The sequence below is a fragment of the Myotis yumanensis genome, unplaced genomic scaffold (assembly GCF_028538775.1).
Source record: "Myotis yumanensis isolate MYYU_CA2020_CCGP unplaced genomic scaffold, mMyoYum1.0.hap1 SCAF_12, whole genome shotgun sequence".
Lineage (NCBI taxonomy): Eukaryota > Metazoa > Chordata > Mammalia > Chiroptera > Vespertilionidae > Myotis > Myotis yumanensis.
Genome location: NW_027223763.1, coordinates 20,450,626 through 20,475,241, shown reverse-complemented (window position 1 = coordinate 20,475,241; position 24,616 = coordinate 20,450,626). Strand labels below are relative to the sequence as shown.

Here is a 24,616-nt window from a genome sequence, read left to right as displayed (position 1 = left end):
TTACTAAAAAGACTGCTCAGTGAAATTGACAGTAGTCTTGAAACAGACTAAAATACATAGGGGCTTAATATACCATAAAGATGTAATTTCAGACGACTGTGGGAAAAAGGCTGTTGGAATAAATGCCTAGTCTTCTGGAGGATGGATTACAGACCTTACATTCACAAAAATAAATTCTAGATGGATAAAGATTGAATGTAAAGGTGAAACCATAAACTAGAAGAGAACATAGGAAAAATAAAAATAACCTTAAAAAGTCATAAAGGGGGAGCATTTAATAAATTTGACTACAGAAAGAATTTAAATGTTGGCAACCAAACTAAAGCTTCCTTAATAAAAGCTTGATTTGATCAAGTAAATGGAATACTGCATCTGTTGGAAAAACCTGCCATAGTTGTGGTTGTGCTGACATGGAATAATTGTTAAGTTAAATGAAAACACACACAAAAGAGGACACAGGTGATTGTTATATAGAAACTTGGTAGTGGTGGTTGTCTCTGGGCAGGGGTCTTGTGCAGAAGAATTAGTTTCTAGGTATATATTTCTTTGGGAAGTTTTGCCTTCTACGTTAGTTTCACTGTCTAGTGAATGAAGATACTTTAGAAATTATACCAAAGAATTATAATAATCTTATTGGGTATTACCATACCAGGCACTCTGCTAAGCACTTTACCAGCAATAACCCTATACACAACATTTTGGGATATATAGGTACTATTGTTGACCTCATTGTATTGATAAACCAAGGCTTAGAAAGTTGAATTCAAACTTAAGTAGTTCCCTTACTTTTGTTATGCTACATACAGAGCTGAAGTATATTGTGTTTGTTTTTAAAATTGGGACAGAGGCATAAGTGTGTGTCGTCTTATATGTATGTTTTATCTAAATTGCTAACAGCTACCTTTACCGCTTTTGTAAACTTAGGTTTATTTTTCTTCAGCCTACTCTTCATGGTATTTTATAATCTTTTTTTTTTTTTTTTGTCTACTTTGTTTTTCAGACTCATCAGCAATTGCCCAACAGAAACTTAGTTCCTTTAAACTGGTTTACTTTCAGTTACAACTTGGATTTAACTCTCTTCTGCATTTTTTGGTTATGCTATGCTGTGTTCCTTGACTTAGATGCTTTCTTTTTCCAGTTTTTGTGTTCAAAACTTACCTTTAAGAGCTAACTAAATTCCGCTACTAAAGACTTTTCCAGGTCTTTCTAGCTTAATGTAGTTTCTATATGTGCTAGTTATCTTGTACTTCTTTTGGTATTTCTACTGTGATTTGACTTACAGATTATTTAACTTATGTGAATTCTTTCAGGGAATAGTTCTTCATTATCTTTTTTTGTATTCCTTAAATAGTAAGCTATCCGTGAGGATGTTAATTTAAATCTTTGGACTTTTAAAATTATGGATTTGCAAAACAGAATGAGTATTAAGATTAAAAGTTCTCCCAAGCCATACATGTTATGGATAAAGCTTTGGGGTTTAGCCAGACTTTTTAGTTTAATTAAAAATCAAAGAATCTCTACAAATTAGACAGTTACTAAACTTTAATATAAATTTTACATACTTTCTGATATGATTTTCTAAAACATTTTACAGTACATCAGGAGATTCTTCTCGGTCAAATCTTTTTGAAGATGCAACAAGTGCACTTGGTAAGTATCTACATTGTAAGTAACCATATAAGAGATAGGGAAGAGGTTTAATTTTTATTTCCCTGGATCATGGTAATGTGTTTGTTATGGTTGCTTATAATCAAGTTGCTAAATAGTTGATTTAGATAATTTAATTAATAGTTACTAATAGCTTTGTAAATTGTTTCATACATTGACTCCTTTTTTTTCAAGATGGCTTGTTTTTAAATTGTTCAGTTAGATTTGACATTCAATATTATGTTAGTTTCAGGTGTACAGCATAGTCGTTAGGCATTTATATAATTTAAAAAGTGATCTCCCCCCAGTAAGTCTTGTACCCACCTAAGTGACCATTAGACTGCTTGACCAGTCGACTATTTGACCAGCGCACTGACCACCAGGGGGCAGACGCTAAATGCAGGAGCTGCCCCCTAGTGGTCAGTGCACTCACACAGCAGCGGGGCCAGGATTGGGGAGGGGGGGGGTGGGCAGGAGCAGCATGGCACCCACTCCAGCTCTTCCCTGGCCACCTCCCACTTCACGCACTACTATATCCCTCAGGGGATGTCAGACTGCTGGTTTCGGCTTGATCCCTGCCCTCTGGTGGTCATTGGGTGTCATAGCGACTGGTGGAATGGTCAAATGAACAGTCACTTAGCACATTACACTTTTATTATATAGGATGTCCACTCACATCCCCATGACTATTTTGTAACTGCCAATTGTACTTCTTAATCCCTTCACCTTTTGACCCAACCCTTCAATACCCGTCCCATCTGACAACCATCCATTTATTCTCTGGATCTATGAGCTTATTTCTGTCTTGCTTGTTCTTTTATTTTGTTTTTCAGATTTCATATCTAAGTGAAATCATATGGAATTTATCTTTTTCTGTTTAACCTATTTCACTTAGCACAATACATTCTAGATCCATTCATGTTGTCAGAAGTATACATTGAATCCTTTACATTGTACTGTTAGAGTCAAGTGTACTTTTTTCCTTAAAGCACATACATTTTATTTTCCAAATGAACTTTAAATGTTATTTTAAAAAAGGTTGACCTGTGTATAAAATGTCTTTGAAATGGGTATTAAATGTTACTAAAATCTGTCTCACACTTCATCTTTATTCTCTTCTAGCCTTTATTTCAGCTTATAGCCTTGTAGGTTCCCATTTAGTAGTATATGTTGTTGCTTATATTGTACTTGCAGTGGAAGTGCCTTGTTATTCCAACTTTTAATTTTACCTACTGAATAATGTCTTTCCATCTTGTTTCCATACCCATTCTATCAAAATCAATTTTGTTTTTCCCTTTATTTTTCCATTCTTTAAACTGCCAACTAGAAAAACTATAATCTCCACCAACTCCTTAATTTCCAGCTGACTCATGTTTTATTCTGCCATCTGATTCCTCTTTGTTCCCTTCCTTTCTTGTATTATCATCCACATCCTTGGCCCTCTGCCTTTTGGCCTAGTGAGACCAGGAGTCTTCTTGCCAAGTCTCTGCTGCCATTTATTTGCCTTCGTTTATGTCCTTTCCTTACTGATATTCTTGAATTATCTGCTTCTAACTGGCCTGTTCTCTGCCATAGTGGACTTTCTAAAAGGTAAATCTAGTAATGTCATTGTTAGTTCATTTCACAGCTCATAGTGACCTAGAAGATAAATCCAAAGGTTTTTCATCATTACTTCTTTTTATTTTTAATTAAATATATTTTTATTGATTTGAGAGAGAGAGAGAGAGAGAGTCAGAGAGAGAGAAACATCAGTGATGAGAGAGAATCATTGATTGACTGCCTCCTGCACATTCCCTACTAGGGATCGAGCCCACAACCTGCGCCTGGGCATGTGCCCAACCACTTAGCTACCCTGGCTGGGCCATCACTACTACTTTAGCTCTTGTCTTGTGTTATCCATTGTTCCTAATTTTTTTTATGAGTTATTAGCCTTTGTACTTTTTTTCTTTTATTGATTTCAGAGAGGAAGGGAGAGGGAGGAAAATAGAAACATCAATGATGACAGAGAATCGTTGATCAGCTGCCTCCTACATGCCCCTACCAGGGATCGGGTCTGCAACCCATGCATGTGCCCTTGACCAGAATCAAACCCAGGACCCTTCAGTCCACAGGCCGATGCTCTATCCACTGAGCCAAACCAGCTAGGGCAGCCTTTGTACTTTTAATATCTAAAAAGTATCAAAATGCAACTTGATTAATTAGGAAGCATAATTTTAAGAGACACAGCATGATTAGGTGTAGGGGCTCTAGTGTTTGTGTCTCTGCACCATGACTTATCAGCTGTCCCAAATGGCATTAATGGGGTTTTTGTTCTTTATTTTCCCAGGCCAGGATGATTTAAACTACGTATTTTCTGGTTAGGGAGGAGTGTATAAATCATTTGCTCTCAAGTGTCCTTCGTTAGGTAAGATAAGGTCTTGCAATTCACAAGCTGACTGCAAGCCTGGCCAAACTGTTTGTCCTTGTTTAATTTTATTATCTCAGTTTCCCCATTGCACTTGCCCTGGGATTTTCCTAGCTTCTTACTATCCTGCCACAATGGGACCTGCCAGATGTGCTAATAGATTAGATGTGAAAACAGGGGAAAGGGAATTGAAACCACTGAGGTTTTTGATTCAAGTATTTGGATGGATAGCGGTGCTATTCATTGAAATGGAGATCGCAGATAATGGGACATACTGAGGGATAATCTAAGTCATGTGTTGGTATTGGTTTAGGAGTGAGTGGAATGTGAGGAAATGGACACAGTATGTGCAGACAGCTATGGCTGTGAATGGGAGAGAACAGACAAATGGACCAGTTCTTGAAAGAGGAATTGGGATATGATGAAGGGAGGCATGTTTTTGTTTTTAGAATGACCTTCAAGGGCATAGTTAACTTCTGGTCAGGATATTTAAGTGGAGAGAGAAGGGTGGAAGATGGACAAGAGAAAATAACCAAAAGACCCGTTCTTTGAGGAGACACGAAAGGGAATGGTACCCAGAACATGAGTGGAAGAAAAGGTGGCTTAAGTGAGGTAAAAGTGACATACTGAATGATAGGGATTGATTCATTGTACCAGCTTTCTGCGGTGCTTGGAATTCTAACTTTCTAGCTTTTAACCTCCTTTCCCCCTCTGCTTTGATAATAAAAGGTGTCAAAGGAAAACTGAACTTCTTATGGCAGAGCTAATTGCTTGAAATGCTCCTCTTATTTTCAAAGTCACGTCGCTGTCCTTTGCGATCTGCTAATTCTATCCTATATTTGTGCTACATTAATACCCTATATTTTTATTGTACTTATTAAACATTATATTAGTTTCCTATTGCTACTATAATAAGTTACCACAAACTTAGTGGTATAAAACAACAGATTTATTATTACTTTATAGTACTATAGGTTAGAAGTCTGACATGGGGCTCACTGGACAAAAACCAAAGGACTAAATTACGGGGCTAAAATCAGGGCTGCATTATTTTCTGGAGACTCCAGGGGAGGATTTAGTCTATGTCCTTTCAGCTTCTAGAGGCTGTCCACATTCCTTAGCTCATAGCCCCTTTGCCCATCATCATCAAAGCAGCATAGCATCTCTTATTCTGCCTTTCTCTCCTTTTCTTTACATCTGTTTCTCTGATCCTCTTACCTGCTTCCCTTCTATTTTTAAGGACCCTTATGTTGGGCCCACTCACATAATCCAGGTTAATTTCCCTATTTAGCTGATAAGCAACCTTTCTTCCCTTTTGACAGGTCATCTAACATATCCATAGGTCCCGGGCATTGGCATGGGTGGAGAGGCATTATTCAGCTAGCACAGTGGTCGGCAAACTCATTAGTCAACAGAGCCAAATATCAACAGTACAACGATTGAAATTTCTTTTGAGAGCCAAATTTTTTAAACTTAAACTGTATAGGTAGGTACATTGTTATTAACTTAATTAGGGTACTCTTGACTGACTGGCTCACTCAACTCGTGCATGAAACGCGCGCGCCTCCCCCGCGTTGCGTATCCCTCGGCCCGCCTGCGCTGCATCTCCCGTCGTCTGACCAACCGACACCCCCCACTTCTTCTAACACCATTTCTTCAAAATAGACTCGCACAGGCCGAAAACCGACTTATGTGCATGGGCCACGAAGTTTCCATCGCACTGTACGTTCTCGCCTGCACGTGGTATTTTGTGGAAGTGCCACACTCAAGGGGCCAAAGAGCCGCATGTGGCTTGCGAGCCGCGGTTTGCCGACCACTGACCTAGCACATACATGTTGTAGTTCATACTGTTATTCATCTTTGTATTCCTAGCACTTTAGTGCCTAAACATTGTATGCATTCAAGAAGTATGGAGAGTGTTTGGCATTAAATATTCTCTTTCTTTTCCCTCCTCCAACCTTGCTCTCAACTTTTTGTAGTGACAGGTCAGTCTTACGAGAATATGGTAACTGAGATCATGTCAATGGGCTATGAACGAGAGCAAGTAATTGCAGCCCTGAGAGCCAGTTTCAACAACCCTGACCGAGCAGTGGAGTATCTTTTAATGGTGAGAAACATTTTACTTCTTCATTCTAGTTTAAGACCCAAATCTCAAAGAAACAAAGATTTGAAGGAACAGTAACAATTCACAGGAGAATAATAATATATGCTAGATAATTTACACCATGCTTTTTCTTGGTATGTTAAAGTTTTGTGTTGATAAAATGACTGCTTCAAAAGATTTTGAAAGGATTTTTAGTTACTAAATGGCTGAGTTGTAAAGTTAACCATCCATTTGGAGTAGATCATTCTACCCCAATTATGTCATCTTCAAAGGCTAATAGTTGTGTTTGGGAATATAGAGGAAGATTTCTTTTTTATGTAATCTAATCTAACATTTTAGTAGCTTTTTTTACTGCCAGTGTAATCCTAGATGTACTATTTAAAGCAGGAGTTTTAAGTTGTTAGAAGCCCAACCCAAATTTTATTTATCACTAACTTTATAATTAATTGCTTATATAATTTTTTATTACTGTGTGAAATAAATATGTAGAAATTTTAGAAATTAGGAGATTTCACTTAAAACATTCAGATAATCTGATTTACCTGGACATGTTGAATCACAGATTTTTGCAAGAGATTAGGAAAAGTTTTCGATCATAGATCTTTAATTCACTATCTTCCCCTTTCATTCACTGTTACCGGACATACTGTTGTGCATTTAATTTAACATATCGTGTTGCTTACCTGGTTCTATTGACATTTGAATTGTTAGCTTGTTTCTAGTTGGTAGCAACTGAGGGAATTTCAAGTAAGTTATTGTCTGTTACTAGCATAAAGGTTTTTGAGAAATAGATTGTAGTGAACATGGACTGAAACCCTTGATATTTTATGACAGTGAATGTCTGTTAGTTTTATAGATGTGGCATAGACTAAAGTAACAGCATATAATTTTGGAATAACATTAGATTTTTTTTTTTTTTTAGTCTTAGCATTTTATGTTAGAATTGTCTGGTGTTTTGAAGTATCATCAAAGTATTAATTTGCCCTAAATATCATTCATGATCCTAAACTATGGGAAATACAGTCCACAGTTTAACCCATTCCTTTGTTTCCAGCTTGTACTTCTATTAGAAACTCCTGTTCAGATAGTAGTTTCCTCAGGAGAGTCATGAGCCAACAAATGCTCTGCCTCCACCAGTTATTTGCATACTCATTTGCATGTGAGATTCACCAAACCCTTTCTTAGCATATCATTTAATCTTTTGAATGCTCTTTTCCATTGTCCTCTTGATGAGAGTCTTTAAAATGCTAGCAGTTCATTTTATTAATTAGTTTGGAATTGAGGAATCGTATTGATAATCACCATGGGGTGGAGGAGTAACATTAACTACATTTCAAGTTCTCAGTAGCTACATATGGCTGGCTAATGGGTATTTTATTGGACAGCAGAGCTATAGAAAATATTTCCATTATCATGGAAAGTTCTGTTGGACAGTGCCACTGCTGCCTTATATTACAGAAATGTAGGTTCTTCTACACAGGGGTCGCCAACCAGTGGTCCGCGAGGTCCGAAAGGTTGGCGACCGCTGTTCCGCACCACACTCAAGCCATTTCTAACCTAATTTAAATATATGTAGTTTTCAGGTAAATCTTGATCCTTTGCTCCCTCCCACCCCCATTTACTTATTGATTTTATTTTATTTTATTTTTCTATAGAGAGGAAGGGGAGGTGAGAGAGACATCGATTTGTCATTCCATTTATATATGCATTTATTGATTGCTCCTTGTATGTGCCCTGCCTGGGGATTAAACCTGCAACCTTGTGATACCGGATGCTCTAACCCAGGGGTCGCCAACCTTTCGGACCTCATGGACCACCAGTGGTCCGAGGGCCACCGGTTGTCGACCGTTACAGTCTAACCAACTGAGCTACCTAGCTAGGGCTTGAGCCTTTACTTTTAATTGAAGCATACAATTCTTTGATGCTTTTGGAAATTAGACAAGGATATTAAATATATTAGTAAGTCTTTTACTCTGTATGTATAATATTTTAAATGACAGCATATTTTAAAGCTTGGAAATTGTATTTTAGGGAATTCCTGGAGACAGAGAAAGTCAGGCTGTGGTTGATCCCCCTCCGGTAGCTACTACTGGGCCTCCTCAGTCTTCAGTGGCTGCAGCTGCAGCAACTACGACAGCAACAACTACAACGACAAGTTCTGGAGGTAAAGTGGAAACTTTTGGATGGGGAGGAAATGGTTCTAAATTTGTACTGTAAAATAAAGTATTTTGAGGTGAGTTTTATTCCCAGAGCATTTGGATAAATCCTAAGATTCTTTTTTTTAAATAATATATTTAGTTAATTTTTTTTTTTTTTTTTACAGAGAAGAAGGGAGAGGGATAGAGAGTTAGAAACATCGATGAGAGAGAAACATTGATCAGCTGCCTCCTGCACACTCCCTACTGGGTATGTGCCCAAAACCAAGGTACATGCCCTTGACCGGAATCGAACCTGGACCCTTGAGTCCGCAGGCCGATGCTCTATCCACTGAGCCAAACCGGTTAGGGCCTAAGATATTCTTGCTTATATTCCTCATCATTGCTGCCGTTTTGGTAGAGAGCATATTCTAAGGAAGAGATACTTGCCAGTTTGCATTCCTTGTTATATTCTGAAGCCATTGTGAATGGTTTACTCACCATGTCTCTTTCTGTCCTTATAAATGTCATCGAGTATGTATAATTCCAAAACCAGTGGTAGCTTGGTGGTTATTATACAACCAAGGAATTAAAACCTGGAAAGGTTTAAAATCTTGTGTCTCGAGGTGAAAGCAAACTTGAATTCAAGTGTCTACTGGCCAACACCCACATTGCCATTGCCAAAAGTTTGACTACAAAGCAAGGCCTGGAGCTTTTGGTACGCCCAGGAATTACTGTTCTCCTTCATTCTTTCTTCTGTGTATTGAGAAAGTATTCAAACTGTTAATTTTGAAGAGGCCATTCTTTAATGCATATTCTAGCTCTAAATATGGCAGTCAGTTCTGGTTGATAAAAATTTCTAAGCACTTTGGGTACAGTCTCCCAGAGGATAGGACAGACTTGTCATTTCTGGAGAATCAGCATGGGAATGGAAAGAGGAGGCACGGCTTTGATTCAGATTGAGGGTGCTGTCCATTCACCAGCAATTATTAAATAACTTAGTTTCTGTGACTCATTTTCTTCATCTATAAAACTGGTTTTACACAAAGAAGAATAAATATCTGTGTTATGTGGTCACTTTAATTTGAATGATTGTCTTGAATTAAAATTTAGGAAATAACATACAAAATATTCTCATTATTCATTAGTAACCTCAAAAACAATTCTTTATTTTGTATAGCATAACCAGACAAATACCATCCCCCACATACACACAAAAGTCACAAGTTCTAGATCTTAAACCTTATTTGGCATTATTAATATTTATTATTATAAAGGGATCTTGGACGAAAGAGTTCTAAATATTATTACTAGATTGTCTTGTGGCTTATCTCAAGTTTTTATAGATTATAAATATTGAAAATTTGATGGCAGTAAAAAAAATCTTCCAACAATAATTCAGTTTGTGTTAATAAAACTCCATCTGATCTGCAAACCTGAACTTTCTTAACTTTTAATTATTAAATACAGGGGTTGGCAAAAGTAGGTTTACAGTGTGAGTGTATGAAATATACTCTTATTCTTTTTAAAAATAAATTTTTATTGATTTCAGAGAGGAAGGAAGAGGGGGAGAGAGATAGAATCATCAATGAGAAGAGAGAATCATTGATCATCTGCCTCCTGCATACCCCCCACTGGGGATCAAGCCCACAACCTGGGCATGTGCCCTTGACGGGAATCAAAACTTGGAACCCTGATGCTCTATGCACTGAGCCAAACCATCTAGGCCACAGTTTATTCTTGTATTATTATTAACTAGAGGCCCGGTGCACAAAAATTTGTGCACTGGGGGGGGGGGGGGGGGGGGGCGGCCTCCCTCAGCCCGGCCTGTGCCCTCTCGCAGTCTGGGACCCCTCGGGAGATAACGACCTGCTGGCTTAGCCTGCTCCCGGGTGGCAGAGGGCACGCCCAATCCCTAGGTGCAGCCCCTGGTCAGGCTCAGAGCAGAGCTGATTGGGGAGTTGGGGCACCGCCCCCTGTCATGCACAGAGCAGGGCGGATCGGGAGATTGCGATGCCACCCTCAGTCACGCTCAGGGTAGGGCCGATTGGGGGGTTGGGGCACCGCCCCCTGTCACACTCAAGGCAGGGTCGATGGGGAGGTTGCGGCGCCACCCCCTGTCACGCACAGAGCGGGGCCAATCGGGGTTGGGGCGCTGCCCCCTGTCACTCACAGAGCAGGGACCATCAGGGGGTTGGGGAGCTCTCCCCTGTCAGGCATAGAGCAGGGCCGATCAGGGGGTTGAGGAGCTCTCCCCTGTCACTCACAGAGCAGGTCCCGTTGCGGGGGGGTTGGGGCGCCGTACCCTGTCACACACAGAGCAGGGCCAATCAGGGGGTTGGGGCGCCGCACCCTGTCACGAACAGAGCAGGGCGGATAGGGAGGTTGTGGCCCCGCCCCCTGCCACTCACAGAGCCGCAGGGCGATCAGGGGGTTTGGGCGCTGCCCCCTGTCATGCTGATCCCAGTGCCGGGAGGCCTCGAGGCTCCGCTGATCCTGGTGCTGGGAGGCATATTACCCTTTTACTATATAGGATAGAGGCCTGGTGCATGGGTGGGGGCCAGCTGGTTTGCCCTGAAGGGTGTCCTGGATCAGGGTGGGGGTCCCACTTGGGTGCCTGGCCAGCCTGGGTGAGGGGCTGATGGCTGTTTGCAGCTGGTCACACCCCCTTCAAGGTGGGGGTCCCCACTGGGGTGCCTGGCCAATCTGGATGAGGGGCTGAGGGCTGTTTTCAGGCTGGCGGGTGACTGAAGCTCCCAACCGCTCCTTTTTTTCTTTTTCTTTTTTATTCTGGGCCAGCTTTAGCTCTGAGGCTTGGCTCCAGCTCTGAGGCCTCGGCTGCTGAAAGCAGGTATCTGGTTTGTTTGGGTTCAATAATCGAAACACTGTTTCAACTCCAGCTCTGAGATCCCAGCTGGCTGAAAGCAGGTTTCTGGGGTTTTGTTTAGCTTCTATATTTGTAACAGTGTTTCAAACTGCAAGCTCAGAGGCCGGCAGCGGCAGGTGGGGAACGTTGGCTTCCTCCGTCACTGAAGCAAGCAAGCCTCATGTTCGCTTCAAGCTGCCTGGCTGCCGGCCACCATCTTGGCTGGCAGTTAATTTGCATATCGCCCTGATTAGCCAATGAGAAGGGTAGCGGAGGTACAGCTAATTACCATGTTTCTCTTTTATTAGATAGGATTTGTATTTTTCCATACAAACGATTGTAAACATACTTTTGTCCACCCCTGTTACAAATTTCCCAGGAATTCAAGCTCAGATTGTTTTGGGGTTTTTTTTCTTAGTCCTGCTATATATTTTTCTTAATAACTTTTGAGCAACAGGAACAGCTTTTAGTACTTTGTATTTTTGATAGGGAGCATACAAAGCACAAGTCCTTGGTATTATTTGTTACTTTCAGTGTCTCTGTCTAAATTATGTTTGAACCAATTCTTTGTATATGTAATCAGTACTTTTGTTTAACAATGTTTTATGTGTATTTTAGGACATCCCCTTGAATTTTTACGGAATCAACCTCAGTTTCAACAGATGAGACAAATTATTCAACAGAATCCTTCCCTGCTTCCAGCATTGCTACAACAGATAGGTCGAGAAAATCCTCAATTACTGCAGGTGACTATGTATCCCATTTTGGAAAAGACCATGAACACCCCCTTTCCCTCCACCAACTCTAAACCATTCTAAGCTACTTTCAGTAGAATATGCTGCATAGATAGATGTACTAGAAAAAGAGTTGGGGGATGGAGCTTGGGTTAACTTTAGTTGCTCAAATAATAAATTTGGGAAACACCTTATTAAAGAATCTGAGAAACTCTTCAGCAAAGAAACTTTTTATTTTTTTATTTATTTTTATTTTTTAAATATATTTTATTGATTTTTTACAGAGAGGAAGGGAGAGAGATAGAGAGTTAGAAACATCGATGAGAGAGAAACATCGATCAGCTGCCTCCTGCACATCTCCTACTGGGGATGTGCCCGCAACCCAGGTACATGCCCTTGACCAGAATCGAACCTGGGACCCTTCAGTCCGCAGGCCGACGCTCTATCCACTGAGCCAAACCGGTTTCGGCAAGAAACTTTTTAATTTGTCTTTTTTCCCAAGCTTATTAGTAGAGCTCCGCCCTTCGGAAACATACTTGTGGGCTTAATTAATGCTTAGGTCACAAAGTATTTGAGTTTGGTACATCATTGTACTGCCTGCTAGTGCGGAAGATATATGTAAGTTCTCTTTCCTCTTATAGTCATCAAGTGGTTTTTTAGTATCGCTTTTATTTTTTGACAGCATGAATTTATGATAGAGAATTTGAATTCTCTTAATTCTTCACTGTTTATCTCACTCAAAAAAACTGAGCTTCTTTAATAATGTGCAAGGAATCATCATATCCCCATAAAAACGTAATAATCTAGAATCAATCTAAAATATTATAGTTGCAAAAGTTATAGCTTCTCTCTTATTTGTATTTAGAATTCTTTTTTTCCTGAAGATACTTTATATCAATGTATTATTTTTTTCTGTCCTTCAAATCACAGCAAATTAGCCAACACCAGGAGCATTTTATTCAAATGTTAAATGAACCAGTTCAAGAAGCTGGTGGTCAAGGAGGAGGAGGAGGGGGTGGAGGAGGCAGTGGAGGAATTGCAGAAGCTGGAAGTGGTCACATGAACTACATTCAAGTAACGCCTCAGGAAAAAGAAGCTATAGAAAGGGTGAGTTTAAGTAAAACTAACAATTCCGTTCTTCAGACAAAACAGTCACCTTTCCAAATCTCAGTGTTCACACGGGGCTAGTGGCCACTACATTGAATAGCACTGATCTATTTCCATCACAGGTGGAGTTCTTTTAGAGCGGAAAAGAGCGTTGCCCCTGGGGATTGCAGGAAAGACGGACTTCTCAGGCCTGCTCTCCCATCTTGTTCTTTGTGAAGCCCAGGGACCAGCAATGAATACCATTCTAGCATGAAATAGTTGTAAATATATTAAGAAACTAAAAATTTCATTGATGTTTTAAAATTCAGGCAGAAAATGATCTTTAGGAATGTGCCCAATTTAAGATGATTCATTTTTAGATTTATATTTCAGATTTCTTAACTTCATTACTGTTACTAAAATCTAAGGGATATATATATATATATGTGTGTGTGTGTGTATATATATATATATATATATATTATATACATATAATAAAATAATATATATATATATTATATATATATATAATAAAAAATGACATACAGTAAATATCAGACCCTGCTATCCTGAATCGCTTCTCATCTTACCAGGGTGAGCAATGTAGGTCATGGCACTGTAATAACCTGGTTTTTATGATACTATGACTAGTCATTCATTCTCTGGCCCCATTGTTAACATTTATAAATAAGGAATCCTAGTACTTGCCTGTTTCACAAGGTGTTCTGAGATGGAAATTCAATATAGTGCATTTTAACTTAGAAAATCATCTGGAAAGTAATTTGTCCTTGTTTATGATATAAACATATCAAGTGTTTAAAGTTTATAATTAGGTATTTCCTAAAAGATACTTTATATATCAGACTGATATTTTCCCCTCTGAGTAAATGACACTTGCCTCAATTGTTCTATAGCAACTTTTTTTTTGAGGTTAGGGTTATCAGTTCTTCATTTCTGTGTTGGAGAAATTTTCTCTTGTTGCTTGTGCTTTTAATTCATACTAAGAAAACATTCATAATACAAAGTTAAAAGATTTACTTTTGTCTTTTCTCTGAAGAGTTTATACTTGTCGAGATTTGTGACCCATTTTGAGTTATTTTTGTTTATGGTAGCTAGCTACATTTTTTGCATCTGACTATCCAGTTGCCCCAGCACCATTTATTAAAAATACTACTCTTTCCTCACTAAGTTGTCTTGGCATTCTTATTAACATTAATTGATAATAAATGTGAGGGTTTATTTCTGGGCTCTCAATTCTGTTCCATTGATCTATATATTTATTCTGTTAGTACCTTACTCTTTCTCTTTTTTTAATCCTCACCTGAGGATATGTTTGTACTAATTGTTAGAGAGAGAAAGAAACATTGAACGGTTGTGTGCCATATGCACACTACAGGGGATCAAACCCATGACCCTTCAGTGTGCAGACGATGTTCCAACCAACTGAGCGACACCAACCAGGGCCTTACTGTCTTGATTACTTACTCTGTTGCTTTGTAGTAAGTTTTGAAATCAGGAAGTGTGAGTGCTCAAATTTTGTATTTTTTAAGATTTCCATATCAATTTTAGGCTCAAGTTGTTCATTTCTGTGCCTTCACTCTCCCCCTCTCCCCCCAAAACTTGTTGGGATTATGATAGATACTGTATTTTTGTGTAGATCAGTTTGAGGAGTATTGCCATGTTAGTAGTATTAAGTCTTAGCAAGCCATGAACATGGGATTTCTTTTCATTTATTATTAGATTTTCTATAATATCTTTCAGAATTGTTCTATAGTCTTCAGTTTGTACTTTTTGTATTAAATTTATTCCTAAGTATTTTTATTGTTTGTGATGCTATTATAAGTGTAAGTATTTTCTTAATTTCATTTTTGAATTGTTCAGTGCTAATTATATAGAAATACAGTTTATTTAATTTTATATCTTCCAACTTTCCTGAAATCATGTATTGATTCTGATCATTTGGGTGTGTTCCGTAGGATTTTCTGTATGAAAGATATCACTTGCAAGTAGCCATGGTTTTACTTATTTTCTAATATAGATGCATTATTTATTTGTTTTGTGTGACTAATTGCTCTGTCTAGAGCCTCCTGTGCATTGTTGAAGAGAAGTGACGAGACCCAACATTGCTTGTCTTAATCTGCATCTTTAGGGAAAACATTTCAGTCTTTCATTATTAAGTATGATGTTAGCTATGGGTTTTATTAAATTCCTTTTATTGGGTTGAAGAAGTTTCCTTCTGCTCCTAGTTTGTTGTGTATTTTTATCAGAAAATGGTGTTGGATTCTGTCAAATGCTTTTTGTGTGTTTATTAAGATCATCATGTAATTTTGTTCCTTTTCCTGTTAATATGCTTTATTATGTTGGTTGATTTTTGTATGTTGGAACAACCGTGTAACTCTGGGATAAACTCTGGGATAAATCCCACTCAGTTATGGTGTACAATCCTTTTTTATGTTGCTGGATTTAGTCTGCTAGTACTTTGTTGAAGATTTGTGGATCTACATAGGAAATATAGGTCTGTAGTTTTCTTGTGTCTATGTCTGGTTTTGGTATCAGTGTAATAATACTGGTCTTATAAAATGAGTTTGGGAAATGTTCCCTTATCATCTCTTTAGAAGAGTTTATGAAAAATTGGTGTTAATTTTTCTTTAAATGGTTGATAGAATTCACTAGTAAAGTAATCTGGGCCCAGCTTTTCTTTTTGGGACATTACTCATTAAATCTCTTTACTTATTACAGGCCTGTTTGGACTTCCTGTTTCTTCTTTTTTTTTTTTTTTTTTTTTTTTTCTAAAGGCAGAAATTTTATTTTATTTTATTTTTTTTTTTTTTTTAATTTTTCTCTTAAAGTATTACAAAGGGTATTACATAAGTATCCTTTCCCCCCCCCCCCCTTGACAAACCCCTACCCTCCCTTACCCCCCAGTGTCTTATGTCCATTAGTTATGCTTATATGCATGCATACAAGTCCTTCGGTTGATCTCTTACTCCCCTCCCTCCTGTCCCCCAACTCTCTCTGGCCTTCCCACTGCAGTTTGACAATCAGTTTGAGGCAGCTCTGCCTCTGTATCTATTATTGTTCAAAAGTTTGTAATGGTCTTTATTATCCATGAATGAGTGAGATCATGTGGTATTTTTCCTTCATTGACTGGCTTGTTTCACTTAGCATAATGCTCTCCAGTTCCATCCATGATGTTGCAAATGGTAGGAGTTCCTTCTTTTTAACAGCAGCATAGTATTCCATCGTGTAGATGTACCACAGCTTTCTAATCCATTCATCTACTGATGGGCACTTAGGCTGTTTCCAGATCTTAGCTATGGTGAATTGTGCTGCTATGAACATCTGGGTGCATATATCCTTTCTGATTGGTGTTTCTGGTTTCTTGGGATATATTCCTAGGAGTGGGATCACAGGGTCAAATGGGAGTTCCATTTCCAATTTTTTGAGGAACCTCCATACTGCCTTCCATAGTGGCTGCACCAGTCTGCATTCCCACCAGCAGTGCACAAGTGTTCCTTTTTCTCCACATCCTCTCCAGCACTTGTCGTTTGTTGATTTGTTGATGATGGCCATTCTGACAGGTGTGAGATGGTACCTCATTGTTGTTTTGATTTGCATCTCTCGGATGATTAGTGACTTTGAGCATGTTTTCATATGTCTCTTGGCTTTCTGAATGTCCTCTTTTGAAAGGTGTCTATTTAGATCCTTTGCCCATTTTTTGATTGGATTGTTTATCTTCTTTTTGTTAAGTTGTATGAGTTCCCTATAAATTTTGGAGATTAAGCCCTTATCAGATATGACGTTGGCAAATATGTTTTCCCACGAGGTGGGTTTTCTTGTTGTTTTGTTGATGGTTTCTTTTGCTGTGCAGAAGCTTTTTATTTTGATGTAGTCCCATTTGTTCAGTTTCTCTTTAGTTTCAACTGCCCTAGGAGCTGTATCAGTGAAGAAATTGTTTTGGCATATGTCTGAGATTTTGCTGCCTTTGTATTCTTCTAGAATTTTTATGGTTTCCTGTCGTACATTTAAGTCCTTTATCCATTTTGAGTTTATTCTTGTGTATGGTGTAAGTTGGTGGTCTAGTTTCATTTTCTTGCATATGTCTGTCCAATTTTCCCAACACCATTTATTGAAGAGACTATCTTGGCTCCATTGTATGTTCATGCCTCCTTTGTCAAAAATTAATTGAGCATATTGGTTCGGGCTAATTTCTGGACTCTCTATTCTATTCCACTGATCTATATGCCTGTTCTTGTGCCAGTACCAGGCAGTTTTGAGAACAGTGGCTTTGTAATACAGCTTGATATCTGGCATTGAGATCCCACCTACTTTGTTCTTTCTCAGGATCGTTGCAGCTATTCTGGGTCTTTTTTTATTCCAGATGAATTTTTGGAGAGTTCGTTCTAGATCTGTGAAGAAGGCCATTGGTATTTTAATGGGAAGTGCGTTGAATGTATAGATTGCTTTGGGTAGTATGGACATTTTAATGATGTTGATTCTACCAATCCAAGAACATGGTATGTTCTTCCATCTGTTTATGTCTTCCTCTATCTCTTTTTTCAACGTCCTGTAGTTTTCTGAGTAGAGGTTTTTAACCTCTTTAGTTAAGTTTATTCCTAGGTATCTTAATTTTTTTGGTGCGATGGTAAATGGGATTGTTTTTCTGATCTCCCTTTCTGAAAGTTCACTATTGGTGTATAGAAATGCCTCAGATTTCTTGGGGTTAATTTTGTATCCTGCTACATTGCCAAATTCATGTATTAAGTCTAGTAGCTTTTTGATGGAGTCTCTAGGGTTTTGTATGTATAATATCATGTCATCTGCAAATAAGGACAGTTTTACTTCCTCTTTTCCAATTTGGATGCCTTTTATTCCTTCTTCTTGCCGAATTGCAATGGCTAATACTTCCAGTACTATGTTGAACAGGAGTGGTGAGAGTGGGCACCCCTGTCTTGTTCCTGTTCTTAGGGGAAATGGTGTTAGTTTTTGTCCATTGAGTATGATGTTGGCTGTGGGCCTGTCATATATGGCTTTTATTATGTTGAGGTATGATCCTTCTATTCCCACCTTTCTGAGAGTTTTTATCAAAAATGGGTGTTGGATTTTGTCGAATGCTTTTTCTGCATCAATTGATATGACCATGTGGTTTTTTTCTTTCAATTTGTTTATGTGATGTATCACATTTATTGATTTACGGATGTTGTACCATCCTTGCATCTCTGGGATGAATCCTACTTGGTCATGGTGTATGATCCTTCTGATGTACTGCTGGATCCGATTTGCTAAGATTTTGTTGAGGATTTTGGCATCTATGTTCATGAGGGATATTGGCCTGTAATTCTCTTTCATTGTGATGTCTTTACCTGGTTTTGGTATTAGGGTGATGCTGGCTTCATAGAATGAGCTTGGAAGCGTTCCTTCCTCTTGAATTTTTTGTAGTAGTCTGAGGAGGGTAGGTTTTAGTTCTTCCTTGAATGTTTGGTAGAACTCCCCTGTGAAGCCGTCTGGCCCTGGGCTTTTGTTTGCTGGAAGCTTTCTGATGACTGCTTCAATTTCTTCCATAGTTATTGGCCTATTGAGGTTTTTAGATTCTTCCTGATTGAGTTTTGGAATGTTGTATTTTTCTAGGAATTTGTCCATTTCCTCCAGGTTGTCCAGTTTGTTGGAGTAGAGTTGCTCGTAGTATTGTTTAACAATCATTTGTATTTCTGTGGGGTCTGTTGTTATTTCGCCTCTATCATTTCTGATTTGGTTTATTTGGGACCTCTCTCTTTGCTTCTTGGTGAGCCTGGCTAGGGGTTTGTCAATCTTGTTTATCCTTTCAAAGAACCAGCTCTTGGTTTCATTGATTTTCTGTATTGTTTTTTTGGTCTCTATTTCATTGATTTCTGCTCTAATCTTTATTATCTCCTTCCTTCTGCTCACTCTGGGGTTTTCTTGTTGCTCTCTTTCTAATTCTTTGAGTTGTAGAGTTAGATGATTGACTACCATTTTTTCTTGTTTTTTGAGATAGGCCTGTAGAGCTATAAACTTTCCTCTCAGGACTGCTTTCATTGTGTCCCAGAGGTTTTGGATTGTTGTGTTTTCATTGTCATTAGTGTCCAGGATGTTTTTAATTTCTTCTTTGATGTCATCGGTAACCCAATCAATATTTAATAACATGCTATTCAGCTTCCAAGTGTTTGAGTATTTTGGGTTGGTTTTATTGTAGTTTATTTCTAACATTATGCCATCGTGGTCTGAGAAGAAGCTTTTTATGATTTCAATCTTCTTGAATTTGTGGAGACTTTGCTTGTGACCCAATATGTGGTCTATTTTTGAATATGTCCCATGAGCACCTGAGAGGAATGTATATTCCGCAGCTGTGGGGTGAAGTGTTCTGAAGATGTCAATTAAGTCCATCTGATCTAGTGAGTCATTTAGGATTGCTGTTTCTTTGCTGAGTTTTTGTCTAGTGGATTTATCCAGTGATGTCAGTGGTGTATTAAAGACCCCTACTATGATTGTATTGTTGTCGATCTCTCCCCTGATATCTTCCAGAAGTTTTCTTATGTATGTGGGTGCTCCTGCATTGGGTGCATATATGTTTACCAGGGTTATATCTTCTTGTTGTATTGATCCCTTTAGTATTATGAAGTGGCCTTCCTTATCTCTGGTTATGGCCTTCACTTTGAGATGTATTTTGTCAGATATAAGTATTGCTACCCCAGTTTTCTTTTCCTTTCCATTTGCGTGAAAGATATTTTTCCATCCCTTCACTTTCAGTCTGTGTGAGTCCCTTCTAATGAGGTGGGTCTCTTGTAGACAGCAGATGTATGGGTCATGTTTTTTTATCCATTCAGCCACTCGATGTCTTTTGGTTGGAGCATTTAGTCCATTTACATTTAAAGTTATTATTGAAAGGTATTTGTTTGTAGCCATTTCTTTTTTGTGTGTGTGTATGTGGCTGTTTTCTTTCTGAGCTTGATATTTCTTCTTTTTACACCAGTCCCTTTAGCATTTCTTGCATGGCTGGCTTGGTGGTGATAAACTCCCTTAGCCCTTTTTTGTCTGTGAAGCTTCTTATTTCCCCTTCAATTTTGAATGATAGCCTTGCTGGATAGAGTATTCTTGGATTCAGTCCTTTGCTTTGCATCACTTTGTAGATTTCCGTCCATTCTTTTCTGGCCTGATGTGTTTCTGTTGAGAAATCATTTGATAATCTAATGGGAGATCCCTTGTATGTTACTTTCCGTCTCTCTCTTGCAGCCTGTAAGATTCTCTCTTTATCCTGAACATTTGCCATGGTAATTATGATGTGTCTTGGTGTGGGTCTTTTCGGGTTCACCTTGTTTGGAACTCTCTGGGCTTGTGTGACTTTTTTCTTCCCCACCTCAGGGAAGTTTTCTGATATTATTTCTTCGAATAGGTTTTCTAATCCATGTTCGTCTTTCTGTTGTTCTGGCACCCCTATTATTCGTATGTTGTTTCGTTTCATGTTGTCCCAAAGCTCCCTTAGGCTCTCCTCCTGTCTTTTAATTTTTTTCTCCATTTGCCGTACAGTTTGAGTGTGTTTTGCTTCCTTGTCTTCTAATTCACTAATTCGGTCCTCCGCTTCTCCCAGTCTACTGTTGATACTTTCAATGGAGTTTTTTATTGAAGCTATGTCACTCTTCATTTCTTCTTGGGACTTACTTAAGTTGTTGATTTTTTCATCTGTTTCTTCTAGCTTCTTGCATAAGTAGTTGAGTTTTTCATCTGTTTCTTCTTGCTTCTTGAACATGTGGTGCATGTACTCTAGGAACCTTATTCTGAATTCTTTTTCCGTCATGTTGCATATCTCTGTCTCACTTAGCTGCTTTTCTGGGGAGTCCTCCTTTTCTTTCCTTTGGGGGTTTCTTTGCCTACCCATGTTTGATCTCGCTGACATATGTAGATGTTGAGATGTTCAGTGGCTGCTCCCTGGGTGGCAGGGGCTCCTTGGGTTGTGGTTGCTGCTCAGATGGTTGCGGTAGCAGCTGCTTTCCAGTTGGCAGCAGCTCCTCTGGTGGGTGTTGTTCACAGCTGTGTTGGCTCTTCTGGCTGGTAGGGGGAGGCTTCAAGTACAGTTGCTGTTCCACAGACAGAGGGTGTGGTGATCAGGAGGCTGTGGTGATCAGGAGGCTGCGGTGCTCAGGGGGCTGCTGTTGCTTGGATCTGCGGTCTGGGAAACGCTCCTCTCTTATGGGCACTGCATGGTCTGATCAGTTCCTCAGGATGCCCCCTTTAGTCTCAGTTCTCCGCAGTCACAAAATCCAAATCTCAAATCTCCTGGCGCCAGCAAACCCGCGGAACTCCTTACCCTGGTCAGGGTCTGTGTCTGTCCCAAGAGACGCGGCTGTCTGCCATGCGGTCTCCCTCCGACCCTCTGGGCTCAGGTCTGGCAGACTTTCCTGCCCAGATCCCTGGTTTTTAACCTTTCCAGGGGAGGTCTGCCCTTCCAGGCTGCAAGCCGTCTCACCAGCTGAGTAAATTTGCCAATTCGGGGTGGGTGTTATTAGTTTCAGCTGCTTACTCCGTTTGCTCCGGGACAAGACCTGGGACGCGTCTGCCTATATCGCCGCCATCTTCCAACCCCTCCTGTTTCTTCTTGAGCCAATTTTGGTGGTTGTGTTTTTGTTGTTTTTTTTCTGTTGTCTTTCTAGGAATTGTCTATTTTAATCTGTTATCTAATTTGTTCATAATATTTCCTTGTTAATAGTTTTTATTTTTCAAAAAATAGAAATGTTTTCACATTTATTTTTGATTTTAGTAATTTTAATCCTCAGATTTCTTTTCTTTTTTCTGTCAGCTAAAGTTTTGTCAGTATTGTTGATCTAAAGAAAAGCACACACTAACTTTTGGATTTGTTAAGTCTCTCAGTTGTTTTTGTAAGTTTCCATTTTATTTATTTTCTCAGTGATCTTTATTATTTCTCTGCTTGCTTTGAAATTAATTTTTTCCTTTTTTAAATATTTTTTTATTTCAGAGAGGAAGGGAGAGTTAAATAGTATTTTCTAATTTCCTTTGTGATTTCTTCTTTGATCCATTGGTTATTTGGGATTTGTTTTAATTTCTACATGTTTATGGATTTTTCAAATTTCCTTCCATTATTGATTTCTAAGTTCATTCCATCGTGGTCAGAGCACATTTTGTATGATTTTAATCCTTTAAAATTCACTGAGGTTTCTTTTATGAGCTAACATGGTCTTTGTGGAGAATGTTCATGTGTACTTGAGAAAGACGTGTAATCTTCTGGTGTTAAATGTTCTGTAAGTGTCCATTAGGTCTAGTTGGTTTATTGTGTTGGTAAGTCCTCGGTTTGCTTTTTGATCCTCTTTTTAGTTGGTGCATCCATTGGATATTGAAGTCTCCAACAATTGTTGAATTGTTTCTCTGTCCCTTCAATTCCGTCAGTTTTTGTTTCATGAATTTTGGAACTTGCTTATATATGTGTATAATGAAGTATTTCTGATGTTTTATCATACTAAAATGTCCTTTGTTATTAGTAGCAATTTTTATCTTAAAGTCTATTTTGTCTGGTATTAATATAGCCACTTCAGCTCCATTTTTGTAACTGTGTGTATTGTTTGTGTCTTTGAATCTAAAGTGTGTATCTTATAGAAGCTTATAGTTGAATTGTTGCCCTCTCTACCTTTTATTTCAGCTAGCCCATCTTTAATCTGAATAAGATCTAGGTAACAATCATTTAAAGTTCTTCTCCTTCCACGGATGAATATTCATGCTGAACTGGGACTTGTGCCCAGTTTTTTAAGGTCATTTCTTGATTGAGGCAGTTTAGAAGAGGGTTCTTAACATTGGCTGACAAACTTATAGTATCTAGTGAATGAGATCATTGACCTTAGTTTTTCAAGGCTTTTAAAGCAGTGATTACTGAGTTACAAGTGAATTCTAATAGATTAGGAAAACGAAAGTGGCTTGTGTCACCACTTACAATGCTCTAAAAATTAAGCAGATAAGAATAGAACACCATATGTCTTTATCTCAGAAATATTATGTAATATTACTAATAATTGGTCACCCATTTTTCTAGTATGGAGTGTTTCATAAGGCAAGGAGATTGAGAATGGTATTTGACCCTAGTGAAGGATATGACTTTCTTTACAAATAATTAGGTGAAGTAGTTAAACTTATTTCCATTTGTTCTCATCCATATCTTCACCCCTCAAATACTAAAAGCCATTTAATTTACAAATTTCTTAGGTTTAAATCGCCATGGTAAGCAGCTAATTTTTAGTGTTAATGCCAGTAGTTGTTAGTAAAATATCTGTTAGTCAAATAGCTTTAACTAGGAACAAATAATTTTGTAGGTGGTTGTTAAAGGGTGTAAGTTCCATTTGATCCGTTGGGTTGGATAGGGATGGATTCATGTAGAATTCTCAAGAGCTTTTATGTCTTTTACAATAGTGCTGTGCTGGAATGATATGTTTTCTTTCTTTTCTTCCAGTTAAAGGCATTAGGATTTCCTGAAGGACTTGTGATACAAGCATACTTTGCTTGTGAGAAGAATGAGAACTTGGCTGCCAATTTTCTTCTACAGCAAAACTTTGATGAAGATTGAAAGGGACTTTTTTTTTTTTTTTTTTTTTTTAAATTTCACACTTCACACCAGTGCATTACACTAACTTTGTTCACTGGATTGTCTGGGATGACTTGGGCTCATATCCACAATACCTGTATAAGGTAGTAGATTGTTGGGGGTGGGAGGGAGGGATCCAGGATAAATACAGTGCATGTCTGCTTCAATTAGCAGATGCTGCAGATCCACACAGTGTGTAAAATAGACAACCAAAAAGCAGCTTTTGCAGGTCTCTATCTCTTGTATAAAACAGTAGGTAACTTCCTAGGTTTCACTCTTTTTAGTGTACTAGATCCGGAAATTTAGTGTAATGCCCTGCTTTATATTTCTTTGACTTAACATTGGTTTCAGAAAGAATCTTTGCTACCTAGAATCTACAGTCTCTATTTCATGGCAACACTGGATAATGGCTTTATGAAATTGAAACAAATTTGGAACAACTGCAAAGAGATGCCAAATAATTGATGGTTATTGTTGCTGCTGCAAATAAGTATAAAATTAATGTCAAGAAAGCCCATTCTTTCATGTTAAATACTTGGGTTGGGGTGGAGAAGAAGGGGAACCTTTTCTTAAAGTGAAAATACTGCTATTTTAAAATCTCTTGATCATTGAATGTGAGACCCTTCTGACATGATTTGAGAAGCTGTACAAGTATAGGCAGAGTTATTTCCTGTTTACATTTATTTTGGTTTGTTTGGGGGGAAATTGGTAGGTGTCTAATTACTGTTTACTTCCTTGTTATATTGCAGTAAAAGTTTTAAAACCACCATTGCATGTTTGCTTTTGATGTGTCCCTTTGTGGAATTAGCACTTTGGGACCAATGGAGAAATGCAGCGCTCACTCTCCTTTGTCCCTTCCCTCAGCAGAACCATGCTTGTCACCAAGTTGTGAGTTCAAACTGCTGCCTTTCTTAACCCCACAAAGGCTGATTCAGTTCAAAATTAATGCAAATGTTTTAAATCTGGGTTTCTGATATTTGTAAGTGTTTTCCTTATTAGAAGAGAATGTATGGCCGTTAAATTGCTTTCAAAAAGAGAAGGTG

General features: G+C 38.5%; 1 protein-coding gene across 1 annotated transcript in view; it reads left to right on the top strand.

Annotated features, from left to right (window-relative positions):
* The window catches only part of RAD23B (RAD23 homolog B, nucleotide excision repair protein), a 50,918-nt gene extending 26,578 nt beyond the window's left edge, over positions 1–24,340 (top strand). The window contains exons 5-10 of the mRNA XM_070430962.1: positions 1,595–1,650; positions 6,031–6,158; positions 8,187–8,319; positions 11,775–11,902; positions 12,821–12,997; positions 23,442–24,340. Of these exons, the coding sequence (XP_070287063.1) occupies positions 1,595–1,650; positions 6,031–6,158; positions 8,187–8,319; positions 11,775–11,902; positions 12,821–12,997; positions 23,442–23,555 (736 nt within the window). The 3' untranslated portion in view covers positions 23,556–24,340. The remainder of the gene's footprint in view (positions 1–1,594; positions 1,651–6,030; positions 6,159–8,186; positions 8,320–11,774; positions 11,903–12,820; positions 12,998–23,441) is intronic.
* Positions 24,341–24,616: the final 276 nt, after the last annotated feature.